General features: G+C 46.1%; 1 protein-coding gene across 5 annotated transcripts in view; it reads left to right on the top strand.

Annotated features, from left to right (window-relative positions):
- Positions 1–14,245, top strand: part of Tbc1d1 (TBC1 domain family member 1) — a 214,367-nt gene that overhangs the window by 167,680 nt on the left and 32,442 nt on the right. For all 5 annotated transcript variants that reach the window (XM_045130255.1, XM_045130256.1, XM_045130257.1 and 2 more), the window contains 2 exons: positions 4,543–4,728; positions 10,243–10,404. In XM_045130255.1, the coding sequence (XP_044986190.1) occupies positions 4,543–4,728; positions 10,243–10,404 (348 nt within the window). The remainder of the gene's footprint in view (positions 1–4,542; positions 4,729–10,242; positions 10,405–14,245) is intronic.

The raw sequence follows: 14,245 nt of genomic DNA, 5'->3' as shown, positions 1-14,245 counted from the left end.
AAGGGACATGTCATGCCTGGAAGGTAACAGTCTAAACCCTCAAGATAGCCCTGTTCCCCACCACGCCCCACCTCAGCCGTGGACTTTGAAAGCCCCTTCTTGCAGTCTAGTTTGAAGAGTTGTTGCTACAGAATGCAGTTGACTTTACTCTTTGTAGGTCTAATCTTGGCCCTTGTAGCACCTTTGCTGTGGTTGGGGGAAGTTTGAAGGTGAGGAATATTTTTGTCCCCCTCTATGCTTCTTTTCACCATGTGACAGAAATCAGAGACACAGAAAGCCCCTGAGATCCTGAGCACACCTGTCCCAGCAGAGTGGTGGCCAGGAGTGCCCCAGCTTGCAGGGGCCAGAGTGGGGCAGCAGCAGTAGGGGTAAGGGACGTCATGTAAGCCAGCTGTTTTCCTGCAGATGGCTAACTCACAGGGTTGGGAAATCCTGCTCTTAGTTTTTAGTATGCATTTTTCTGTTTGTGCTGAGTGACTCATTGGTCTGTCTCTTTATGTTCAGCTCTGGAAGTTTTCTGGAAGGACATTTGTTATTGCTGATTAATGTGGGTTGTGATCTGGGTCACCAGGGAGGGGTCAGTTCTAAAGAAAATGGTATTAATTTTCATTTAAACAATTGCCTGTGTCAAAGATACTGCAATCTGGCCAGCATTTGAAGAGCAAGATGTATTTTTGTACTTTATTAAATGGTCAGGGTGCACATGACAGGTAGAGTCATTGTTTGATTACTTTTAAGTTGATTTAAAGGTACTCCTGAGGCTGGGTGTATAACTCGGCGGCAGAACGACTGCCTACCATGCACAAGGCCCTGGGTTAAATCCCCAGAACTGTAAAACTTAAAAGATGTCCTTGTTTCCTGGTGTTAACAATGTCACATAATATGACACCACCAATTGAGTTAAACATATAACCTAAATTAATGACAGAAAAAGGGGCTCTCAAAACTTTTGTGTAAATTAGAACTCTCAGTTGTTCAAAACCTCGGTTTCTGAGTCTTCCCTGGAGTTTGTGCCTTAGCAGCTCTGGACAAAGGGGAGCGGGGCTCTCAGGACAGCAGGGGGGCTGCGGGCGTGGCAGCTGCAACGGCCGCTCTCAGAACCAAAGTCCCGAAGACGGAGCTCATGGCCCGGGCTCGGTCGACTTGGACCAGCGTGCTGTCAGGGCTCGTCAGGCGCGTCTCCCTTCTCTGCCAGAACCAGACTGGGTCTGAGCAGTGGCTACACTCCCAGAGTGTCTGCGGTGTACATGGTGAATGTTGGGGGGGGTCTGACAACGCCTTAAAAATCAGTGCCGGGGGCTGGGGATGGCTAAGAGGATAAAGCGCTGGCGTACACACACACGACACCCTGAGTTCAGATCCCCAGTATGCATGTAAAAAGCTAGTCGCTGTAGCGAGCATCTGTAATCCTAGCACACCTACGGGGAGGCAGAGAACCTGTGGGAAGCTTGCAGTCTGGCTAGCCTGGGAAATGGGATGGTAAACAACAGAGAGAACAAAATGGATAATATAATCGAACTCAGCCCTTAATACTACCAAAGTGTGGAAGTTTTTTTATTTAATTTTTTTTATTGACAACTTCCATAGGTATAGACAAACCATGGTAATTCTCTCTCATCCTCACTGTTGCAGTCTGATTCTCATGGCCAGCAGAAATCACCCAACCAAGAGCAGCTTTGGGGGGGGAGGGGAAGGGGTTTGTTTTGGCTTATAGACCCGAGGGGAAGCTCTATGATTGCAAGGGGAAATGATGGCATGAGCAGAGGGTGGACATCACCTCCTCACCAACATCAGGTGGACAACAGCAGCAGGAGAGTGTGCCAAATACTGGCTTGGGGAAACTGGCTATAACACCCATAAGCCCGCCCCCAACAATACAGTGCCTCCAGGAGGCGTTAATTCCCAAATCTCCATTTGCTGAGAATCTAGCGTTCAGAACACCTAAGTTTATGGGGGACACCTGAATCAAACCACCATAGCTACCTTCCCCTTTGCAACTCCACTGTCCATCATATCCCCTCCCCCTCTCAATCAGTCTCTCTTTTATTTTGATGTCATCATCTTTTCCTCCTCGTATGATGGTCTTTTGCAGGTAGTGTCAGGCACTGTGAGGTCATGGATATCCAGACCATTTTGTGTCTGGAGGAGCATGTTGTAAGGAGTCCTGCCCTTCCTTTGGCTCTTACATTCTTTCCGCCACCTCTTCCGCCGTAGACCCTGAGCCTTGGAAGGTGTGATAGAGATATTGCAGTACTGAGCACTGTGGTCACTTCTTTCCAGCACCATGATGCCTTCTGAGTCATCCCAAGGTCACTACCATCTGAAAAGAGAAGATTCTCTACCAAAAGTGAGAGTAGCATTAATATAAGGGTATGAACATTAAGAGAAGTGCTTACTGGGCAGTTTGATAAGCATAGTATATACATTTAGACAGCAGCAGAAGTTACACCCCTAGGGCTCATGACTACCCCTGTTTTAAGTTTTCAGTATCAGGGATGTATTTCCTCCCATGGAGTGGGCCTTTAGTCCAATTAGAGGGTAGTTGGTTTCCACCATGACAGATGTGCCACTATTGATGGTGAACTTTTGATCTACCATCTTTCCCCTGCCATCATGAAGCTTCTCCCCAAGACTGTAAGCCCAAATAAATCCTTTCCTCCTTGGGTCGGGTGCTTTGTCTGGGCAATGCAAAGGTAACTGCAATAAAGTAGATGTGACTTTGGAAGTAAGAAGATTATTCTAGTCAAAGGTAAACTCAACTGTCTAAAATCAGGCAAGCAGGATTTACTATGGAAACAGAGGAAATGTCACTGTTGTTATTGGCTTTCACATGCTTTAATTTCCTCCCAGAAAAGGTAGCCACAGGACAGTGAGAATGCTCATGAAGCCAGACTTCTTGGGTTTCAGGCTGTCTTTGCTACTTCCTAGTTATGTGATGTTGGGCACAAATTGCTTAAATAACCCACACCTCAGTTTAGATTTTTTCCCCTTTTTTTCTCTTAATTATTTATTTATTTGCAAGCAGAGCGACAGAGAGAGAATGGGCACACTAGGGCCTCCAGCCACTGCAAATGAACTCCAGATGAATGCACCACTTTGTGCATCTGGGTTAGCATGGGTACTGGGGAATCAAACCCAGGTTGTTAGACTTTGCAGGTAAGTGTCTTAACCACTGAGTCATCTCTCCAGCCTGTTGGTTTGTTTTTATATGAAACTAAATAGCTAGCATGCCTGTGTCTTGGAGTCATATGGATATTGAATAAGTGATTATATAAGCATTAATTACTATGTGATTGTTACTGCCAATAGTACAGTCATTAGGGGGCTGAGAGATGGCTCAGCAGTTGCAAGCTGGTTGCTTGCAAAGCCTGCTGGCTAGAGTTCAATTCCCCAGTACCCACTTAAAGCCACATAACACAAAATACAGTTACTAAATAACTTCAGAAGATAGCATTATACTCTAAAAAGTAAATATTTGCCATACATGGTGGTGCATGCCTTTCATCCCAGCACTTGGGAGGCAGAGGTTAGAAGGATGACCATGAGTTCAAGGCCACCCTGAGACTATGTAGTGAATTTCAGGTCAACCTGGGCTAGAGTGAGACCCTACCTTGAAAAAACAAACAATAAAAGGAAGCATCATTTAACATTTCCTTGGCTGGGGTGATGACTCAGGAATTGGGAGCATTTCCGTACCAGCATAAGGGACGAGGGGTTCTGAGATGACCGTAGTTCAGTCCCCATCACCCATGTTAATAGCTGGGCATAGCTACACATGCCCATAACCCCAGTCACGTGGGGAATAGAGATTGGAAAGTCAGTGGAGCTTGGGAATCAGTGAGAGACTTCAGCTCAAGAAAACACACAGATGAATGGATGGAGGAAGGGGACCTGATGTTCTCTGGCCTCTGCGTGCACACATACATACATGCATACCATGCATAAACCCATACCACATACACTGCACACGCAGAAAATCCTTCAGCCACTCCAGCTTGTGCTTGTTATTTGATGTGTCATTTATTTCATGCTTGCCAGCCAGATATAATTTATTCCCGTGAATATTAAAACATAAATTTTAGCCAGGCGTGGTGGCATACACCTTTGATCCCAGCACTCAGGAAACAGATAGGAGGATCACTGTCAGTTCCAGGTCAGCCTGGGCTAGAGTGAGACCCTTCCCCAAAAGAAACAGGGCTGGAGGGATGGTTTACCAGTTAAGGCGTTTGCCTGCAAAGCCAAAGGACCCAGGTTCAATTCCCCAGGACCCATGTAAGCCAGCTGCACAAGGGGGCACATACGTCTGGAGTTTGTGTGCAGTGGCTAGAGGCTCTGGCATACCCATATTCCCTCCCTCCCTCCCTCCCTCTCAGTAAATAAAGAAATACTTTAAAAAAGACAACAAAAAACTCTTAACTTTTAAATTTGGTAATATCATGTTTCATTATATGAGGAGAATTTGCTGACTTGGCACCAAATTAGAATGTAGACTTTTTTTTTTGGTAGAAAATGACCATTCTGGAATACTTGTTTCTCTTCCAGATTATTCAGAACTGGGAGAGCTTCCCCCACGATCTCCTTTAGAGCCGGTTTGTGAGGACGGACCATTTGGCCCTGTCCAGGAAGAAAAGAAAAGGACATCACGTGAGCTTCGAGAACTGTGGAGAAAGGCTATTCTGCAGCAAATACTGCTGCTCAGAATGGAGAAGGAAAATCAGAAGCTCCAAGGTAGGGTTGATGTTTTGAAGGTGTTAGGACAGGTGAACTTAGCTGATGGGGCTCTGAAACCAAGCACCGGTGTCTGAAAACATTCAGGCGTGCTTGTGTTAGTCAGGGTTCTCTAGAGGAACAGAACTGATAGAATGAATTGTTTTAGAGGGCCATTTATTGGATTAGCTCATGGCAGTCCAACAAGAGCAGGTTGCAGGCCTGAGAGTCAAGGAACCTGGTAGCTGCTCAGTCCACCAGGCTGGAGGCCTCAGCAGTCCCCATCCGGCACCAAAGGCCTGGAGGCGCCCTGGAGAGACGCTGCTCTTCCGTCCACGCTGGGCTTCGGTCCACACTGGAAAGCAGCAAGCCACACAGCGGCCAGGTGGGAAGGGAGGAGAATGCTTTTCTTCCCAGAGCTTCTTTAGATAAAGCCCCACTCTGGGGGAAGGATTCCTCCTTTAGTTAATCCTTCCTGGAAGGAACTTCAGACACCCACTTATGAGGAATGTCTGTGGGTTCCTAAACAAATCAAGTTGACACAAAACTTAACCATCTCAGTGCTTAACATACATAGCTAGCTGTTTACCAGATTCGCTTATTTTTTTCAAAGTAATGTCAATGCTGTTTACTTTCTGGACATTTTAAAGAGAGTGTTACTACTATAATACTTACCCTATGTGCTCATTATTACCGGTGTCTAGAGCTCCTGAGATGCCAACTGTCATTTAAGCTCTAACCCTCTGTTGTTGATGTTTTTTGGTTTGTAATTTTTCCCTTTTCTCCCTACTCTGTCCTCAGTCATCTTTTTTTGTCTGGATATTAAGTATAAAATGATCATATGTGAGTCCTTAAGGTTTGAAGCCTTGTTTGGTGTGATGTTCCTATGGGTTTCTGACAAACACTAGCTGAGCTCTACCTGTACTGATACCAACAATAGCTAATAGGACAGTGACTGTTGAGAGTTGAGACTTTGTTCACTTCCTACTTCCATTCCAAGGAACATTTCCAGAGTAGCTTAACTGTGTGCTCCATGGAAAGGGTATGGGCTGTAGGGTGTGGACTGCTGCCTGGATTTAAAGTAGTGAAGATTTTGAGTGTGAAGTCTGACTTACTCTTCCAGTAGGAGGCCATAGCAGGGTCTTCAGTGGTGTTGCCATTGCCTGAAGCAGTTTTCAAAGAATGTTTCCTTGAGCAATCTCCTTAATCACAAATTATGTCTTCTAGTAGTGAGCTTGATGTTTGCATAGAGTGGAAAGTCATTAAGACACCAAATCTAAAGAATGAAGTCACAAGAACGTCTGTGTCTCATACAGTTCTGCTATGCAGGAACCTCTGTTGCTCTTGGCAAGTGCTGTTGGCCAGCTGGAAGTGTCCGGCTTGACTGCCGGTGTTCGTGAGCCGCAGAGGCGCTGTGGGGCAGGAAGACAGCTGCCGCTGCTGTTGAGAAAGGTATAGATAGATGAAATGTAAAGAGATGCAGAACCAAGATAGATGTATTATTTTTAGTATTTGTATTTATTTTTTGTAAGAAGAGAGACAGAAACAGAGAAAGGGTGCACCAGGGCCTGTAGCCACTGCATCTGGCCTCATGTGGATACTGGGGAATCAAACCCAGGTTGTTAGGCTTTACAGGCAAGCACCTCAGCTGCTAAACCATGTCTCCAGCCCAGATGTATTATTTTTAGACAGAAAAAAAGTGAAATGTAAAGTAATTGGTTGGAATAGTTGCTTAGAAATGAGCCAGCACTTTAGTCAGTACACAGTGTTGAAGCTAAGAGAGAGATGATCCTGTCAGGGTGTCATGGAAGGTGCGTGCCATGGGAGGGTACAGGAAGGGAACTTTTTAACAGATGGGTGCTAAGTTTTTCTAACTTTATTTTTCTACCATTTTCTTGTGGGCTCTTGCAGGCAATTCTGTTGTTGGGGGCTGGTTTAGGGCTGTTAGAGCCAAGCTTTTTCCTTTGCTCCTGCTACTGTTTTCCACCTGCTGTGGCAGAGGTGACGTCCAGCCTCTCCTCATGCCATGCTTTCTCTGCCATCAAGAAGCTTCCCCTTGGGACTGTAAGCCAAAATAAAAACTTTCATCTTATCAGCTGCTTTTGGTCTGGTGCTTTATCCCTGCAAGAAGGGAACTGTAGCAGCAGGCAACTTAAAACATTAGACAAACACAAGCCCGGCGTGGTGGCACACGTCTTTAATCCCAGCACTCGGGAGGCAGAGGTAGAAAGATGGCTGTGAGTTCGAGGCCACCCTGAGACTACATAGTTAATTCCAGGTCAGCCTGGGCTAGAGTGGGACCCTACCTCAAAAAACCAAAAGCAAACACAAAAACATTAAACAGTCATAACATTACTAAGTGGCATCAACTGAACCAGATGCACAAAGTGACCCAAACACACGAGGTTGCACATGCGCACAAGGTGGCGCATGCATCTGGAGTTTGATTGCAGTGGCTGGAGGCCCTGGCGTGCCAGTTCTCTCTTGCATGTTTTAATTTTTAAAAAGGGCTGGTCTAAAGACTAAGGGGTGGCCTTAAAAAAAAAAAAGCAGGACAGTAATGCTCATCAAGTGGGTGGTGAAACCCTCAGCGTGGCTGGCTGATCTGGAATGACAGCCATAGAAAGTGAAACTAAGGATGCAGCCGGAGAAGAGAATGATGCCGGTGGGCTTCTGGGAATGCTGGGAGAAGTCTGGACTAATCGTAACTGATGAGGTGGATAGCATACCACAAAGCCAAGCACCTGGCCCCGTGCAGTGGTGACAAGACACTGGAAAAGCAGGACGGTTTCTGGAGCACCTCACCAGCTGTGCCCTGAGTGCAGTGGTCCTTGCCAGCCTCTTCTGCTGCTGCCTGTTCCACCGTGCTTACTTTTACTGTGTGCGTTCATTTCTCTTAGCTCTTACTTGTTTTTAACTTTTATTTATTTATTTGTTAGAGAGGGAGGGAGGGAGAGAGCATGGGCACGCTAGGGCCTCCAGCCACGCAAACAAACTCTAGATACACGCACCACCATGTGAATCTGCTTATGGGGGTTCTGGGGTATAGAACATAGGTCCTTAGGCTTCGCAGGCAAGTAACTTAACTGCTAAGCCATCTCCCCAGCCCTTCTCTTAGGTCTTTAAAGCTTAACATATGTTTATCATGTGGTCAAAGTGAGTGGCTCTGGAACTTGACCAGAGTTCAGGCTGATCCTACATCCTCTTTGGGAAAGAAAATAGAGAAGCAAGTTAGAAAAGTTCTCCTGGTTAAGCCTTGTTTCTGCCTTTTGAATCCACAGACACTTTGCACTGGTGTTGGGACTGAACTGCATGTCCTCTCCCTGCCAGCAGCCTTAAGCTGCACCTCTCTGCAAGGCTGCCTTTCCCTCTTTTAAATAAAATAAAACTAAAATAAAGAGGGCTGAGGAGTTGCTTCAGCAGTTAAAGCACTTACAAAGCCTACTAGCCTGGGTTCAGCTCCCCAGTACCCACATAAAGCCAAACACAAACACACAAAGTGGCACACGCATCTAGAGTTTGTTTACAATAGCAAAAGGCCTTGCAGTGCCCCTCACCCAAATAAATAAATCATATACTTATATAAAGATGTGAACAGCCTAATGCACACAATGGCCTGATGAATTCCACACAGCTGTGGTCTGTGCTTGTCAGAGTAAGTCACTGCGTGTGGGCCGTGGCACATGCACGCACGCACGTGTATAAAGGTTGAACACTGTACCCTTCCTGAAGTCTCTACCAGCGTGGGGGTTCTTCAGTGGTGAGCCGCTTAGCTTTGTTTCTGAGCCCTCAAGGGATGGTGGCACTTGGGGAGAGTTTGTCTGTGGCAGCAGTTGTGAGCAGTAGGATGCCTTGCACGGGGGGGGGGGGGGGAGGTTCACACCCCAGAGCTGAGCAGCACCCGGGAGTCCAGGTTGGCACAGCGCCCATGTTACAAGGTAACGGACGTTCAGGAAACTCGGGCAGAACGACTTGCGCTGTCGTCAGCCCGCGTGGTCTTGCTCGTGAACTGCGGGCGTGCGGTTCCGTGTGATACTGTGAAGGGTGTGTTCCACAGCTAAGACTCCTGCTTTCTTGATGTTGCAGTTTGTGTCACCTGCCTTGGTGAATAAGGCACTTCACAGGCCACTGATTTTTGGCAGCCTTATTTGTCCGGGTTCTGAAACAGGATGCCGTTTGGATGAAGCTACTGGCCACATCTTCTGGCCAGCTGTTCCTGGCCGTGAAGTTGTGTGCACCTCAGAGCGAGCACATCTTTCGTGGGTCTTTGCTGGAGAAGCCAGATGGCGCTCATGGCAGGCTCCCCGCCAGCGAAGCTGCACTGGTGCTGACAGCCCAAGGCAGGCGCCAGTGAGCTGGCCATGAACCTGATTTGCACAAGGGTGAACTTGACTCTAGTGACAATTACTGTGATTTCTCATAGCCAAGAAAAGAAAACCAAGTTGGCTGCTTTTAAGAAAATGTAAATTCCAGGGCTGGAGAGATGGCTTAGCAGTTAAGGCATTTGCCTGCAAAGCCTGAGGACCTGGGTTCAGTTCCCCAGTACCCATGTAAGCCAGATGCACATGGTGGCCCATGCATCTGGAGTTCATTTGCAATGGCTACAGGCCCTAGCGCGCCCATTCTCTCCCTCATATAAATAAATAAAATATTAAAAAATAAGAATGTAAATTCCAGAGACGTGGGGAACTATTTCGCAGGACCTACAAGTACTTCTTCAATATCGTAGGGAAAGATGGTGGGAAGGGGCCATAGAGTCTGAGGGCTTGTTAAGAAGCAAGTTGCTTAGTCTCTCTCAGTCTTGGCTCTGTGTCCCTGAGGTGAGGGGCTACACTAGGAATCCAACTAAATGGTCATTTAAAATCTTCATTTATTGATTTTCCCCATGCTTTAATAATTTAGGTCTAATTCTTGTTATTATAGCGCTGGGCTTGATTTGGTGGGACACCATAACTACCTTCATATATGTCAGGAGGTATCCTACGAAAGGGGTAGACTTACTCTGGTTAAGCTGCAGGAAGCAGAAGCAGGACCCATGGTTGGCAATACCGGAACGACATTTGGCTCAAAACAGAGCACTTAGTACGTCTCTCCTGGTTGAGCTGCAAGTTACTGAGCTTGACAGTGTTAAACACTGGGAATTTTAACACAGAACCCCTGCCCTTGAGGTATTTGTGCTTTAACAGGGTAGCCATGGAGATTGAGAGAATGGAATGGAAGTGAGATATTTGTGCAAGAGGGCCAACAGGACAGAGTGAGTGGTTATGAGGAATCAGGACTTTTTTCCCCTAGGTTTTTCACACTTCTCCCATTCACTTTCTCACCCTGTGTTAGGCTCTGAGGTCACCTGTTCGGGCACAGTTAGGGTGGTGTGGGCAAAGAGGAGTCCTAGCATTTCTAAGACAAGGCACTTCAGTTTGACTTGCCAAGCTGACTGTGGCTGCTCCCTGTCCCAGTAGCAAGAAGCAGATGGGCACGTCGGTGCTAGAGGTTTTAAAGCTTCTAACATAACATGCCTTCACCTCTCTCTTCCAGCCTCTGAGAACGACTTACTGAACAAGCGCCTGAAGCTGGATTATGAAGAAATCACACCTTGTCTTAAGGAAGTCACCGCAGTGTGGGAAAAGATGCTTAGCACTCCAGGAAGAGCAAAAATCAAGTTTGACATGGAAAAAATGCACACAGCTGTTGGGCAGGGTAAGCTGTCTCAAGTGAGGTCCAGCCAGCTTCATCCTTAATGCTGACTGGGAGAAGGGTCGAGTGAAGACATTTTCAGGGCTGATTTTAACAGCCATCCCTCCTTTTGATCACATCTTGACCTCTCTGTTTTCAGATGTCTTAGTTAATTGGTGTTCCATCATCTTTCATGGTCTAAATTACATTAATTAAAATGCCCAGAAATCCAGGAAACAGTAAGACGACAAAGGAAAGCCCAGGGTTTAGTTGCCTTTACTTTGGATGAGTGACGTGATGAAAGGAGTAGGAAGCAAACGTTATGGGTACTCTAGGGAGACAACATAGACAGTCATGGACCACATTCTAGACAGTCATTCTGGGTTTAGAAACCAGCCTGCCCAAGTATTTGCAGAGTGATACTAAGCAAAGACTGAATCTTGGGCCAGAGCCATGGCTTAGCATTAAAGCACTTGTCTGTGAAGCCTATGGACCCGTGTTCGATTCCCCAGTAGCCATGTAAGCCAGATACACAAGGTGGCACATGCATCTTGAGTTTGTTGCATTGGCTAGAGGCCCTGGCATGCTCATTCTCATTCATTCTCTCCCTCTTTCCCCTATCTGCACCCCCTCCCTCATAACTAAAATATTTTTAAAAGTTACTTTAATCTGAATCTCTTGGAGCTCTCGTTTCCATATGTGTATGATGTAAGTGGTGATAGTGGTTATGAAGAGGGATTAGCTGAGTTTTAGGACACGCCACACACGTGTAGCTGCTGCCCTGCAAGGTCTTACAGCTGGGAAGTGTTGGTCTGCCACTCCGACCTGCCCTTGTTCCGGGAAGAGCTGCTTCCAGACCAGAACTCGAGATGAATTTTCCAGTGATCCTGATTTAGAAAATGTGTAGTTACATATTTTATCATTCAGCATCTCTCATTTTTTTATAGTACTAATTTTTTCGGTAGCATACAATATAATGGGTTTCGTTATGGCATTTTCATACATGTGTATTATTAGACTTTGTTTATAATTACATCTCCCCCTCCCTTCTCTATGTGCCCCTCTCATTTTGTTTTCTTCTCATGTATTTTTAATATATATTATAAAAACATCAGTCTGAATTGGCCTGGAAATGTTTTTAAACTAAAGAACTGATCCGTCATAAGGAGTTTGAGAAGCAACATCTTAAAGCTCAGTCTAGATGGATTTCATTGTTCAAGCAAAACAATAAAGGTATTTGCTTGCAAAGCCTGCTGAACTTTGGTTAGACTTGTCAGTCTCATAACGTGGAAGTCGCTGGCTGACAGAGACCGTGGGTAGTTTTTGCTAGTTGTGACTTTTTGCTAGTTGTGACCTACTACCTTCCCCGTTGTGTGGACCATGGCCTCAGCTGGCAGGAGCCCCTCCCTAGAACACCACCATGCCCCACACACTGTCTGGTAGTTTGAGGGTCTCTGTCAGCCACTTTGGTCAACAGGCTTTACATGGGCACTGGGGAATTGAACCACAGTTCAGCAGGCTTTGCAAACAAATACCTTTAACCCTGGACCATCTCCCCAGCCTGGTGACTTAGATTTTAAAAATGAAATTAAATCAGAATTGTAACTTTGACATTGAAGTAGAGGCCAAGTCACCTCAGAAACTTTGAAAGAGAGGACAGTTCTTGCATAGGTGATGAAGCCTTTCCTCCCCGTGGTCTCCAGCCCCTCGGGAGGCAAAATAAAGGGAGTTAGAAGTGTTTACAAGTTCGCTTGAAATGGGAGTACAGGATTAAGGAATCATCTTGGGAGAAGAATTCTGTAGGGTATCAGGTGATTCAAAATGTAGTCTTCTCTAAAGATAACTAGACAGGGAATCTGGGCATTAGTAAGTATTTTTCTCACAGTATACATATAAAGTGGCCATCTCAGCAGTTACCAGTGTGGGCCCGACATACACTCTTCTTACCTTAGACCCAGCAGTGCCCAGAATCAGCCCAGAGTGTGCTACAGTAAGGACTGCCTGTTGTGCCCTTGTTTAATAGCCAAAACTCACAGCAGGCAAGCAGTCACGTGAACGTCCCACAGTAGCTGTCTTTACGTACCTGGTACCTGACGTAACCAGTTCCAGGAGGAAAGAGAGTGCACTTTGTCATGGTCTCGTGTGCATGTGGTGTCTGCGCAGCCGACGGCTTCTCTGCATGTGGGATGTTTGCCAGAGTGTGCGTTACAGGTGGATGGCTGCACCCCTGCTCCCAGCTCTCATCCCGGGGAAACACTCCATAGCTCTTCTCTCAACGTTCAGAAGCTTTCCGTCTGGATGGTAAATTGTATGCCACCCTAGGTGCTGGGTGTTACTCACTTTCTTCTTTCTACCTTTTGTGATGTTAAAGGGTTTTTTCCTCTCTTTGAACAGTGAGCATATATTACTTTTCAAGTTAGTAAAAACAAAAAGTTACTTACCTAGGGGCAGAGTGAACAGCCTCCTGCCTCCCCAGTTCTCCCTGCCTATAGGCCCTTCCTTTACAGCCAGATTCCTTTCTTGAGTTAGGCTTAAAGCAAAACTAAGTGCAGGGAAGGGCATTCTAGGTCATTCTTAGCAAAAGCATTGGGTTTGACAACATGAACCTTTGCTTTACATCACATGCTGTAAGCTCATCCTGAAAGATGAATGTCTGGTCTCCAGGGACCCAGCCAGTATTCTCTTCCTCCAAAACATGAAGTGCCGATAAGAGCGTGACAGTGATGTAGTAATAAGAGGAAATTGCACATCTCATAGGCTTAGGAAATTTTTCTAGTGATAGAAAGTATTGGGCAAAAAAGCCCCACTATAAATCACTTATTTAGCTGGGCGTGGTGGCTCATGCCTTTAATCCCAGCAGAGTTAGGAGGTAGAGGTAGGAAGATTGTTGTAAGTTTGAGGCCACCCTGAGCCAACAGAGTGAATTCCAGGTCAGCCTGGGCTAGAGTGAGACCCTACCTTGAAAATACCCCCCCCAAAAAAATCAATCCATAAATCATTTATCATGGTGGTATTTTCTGTTCACATTTGCCTGTAGTCGGGGTTTGAAGTGTTAGGGACCATGTCTCTCTACAACATAGGTCTCACCAGTAGGGGAAGAGAAAAGACAGAATCATATAAAGAGGCGCTATCAGGGTGCGGTGGTTCCCGTTGCAGCCACAGCAGATGACTACAGAACTGGTGACTGAAACAACAGAAGTTTTCCTTTCATTGTTCTGAAGCCTAAAGTCAAGTCCAAGTGGGGCTGTCCTTGGGCATCTCCTCGATTTTGCTAGCTGTCATCTTCTCGATTTGAGGCTGCCCCACTGTCTGCCTCCATGTTCACACTGGCTCTTCTGGTCTCCTCCTGTGTGTGTCTGTGGTCATGACACTTGTCCTAGGATGCAGAGTCCAACTATAATCCATAATGACCTCCTCATCACTCATCCTGACTTGAAAATGTGTGTGTGTGTGTGTGTGTAAAGATGCTGCTGCTTTTCAAAAATGTTAGAGAGAGAATGGGCATGCCACTATAAACAAACTGCAGATATATGCACCACTTTGTACATTGGCTTTACCTGGGTACCTGGGAATTGAACCTAGGCCAGCAGGCTTTGCAAGCAAATGCCTTTAACCACTTAGGCACTCCCTAGCTCAAAAATGCTCTTCCCAAATAAAGTCACATTCATGAGCTCCAGGGGTTGGTTAGGAAGCAGGCATATATCCTTTCAGGAATCACCATTCATTTATTCCTCAATCATAAGATGAATGCCTAGACAAACATTTGGAGGAGGCATGGGCTGTGGTCACCTAGCTGGCCTGTGCCATTTATCCCACAGGCCAGCACACGCACCCTCTTGTCTCTAGTTGATAATACACGGGGGTG

Source organism: Jaculus jaculus, chromosome 11 (genome assembly GCF_020740685.1).
Source record: "Jaculus jaculus isolate mJacJac1 chromosome 11, mJacJac1.mat.Y.cur, whole genome shotgun sequence".
NCBI lineage: Eukaryota > Metazoa > Chordata > Mammalia > Rodentia > Dipodidae > Jaculus > Jaculus jaculus.
This window is presented reverse-complemented; position numbering and strand designations above follow the sequence as displayed.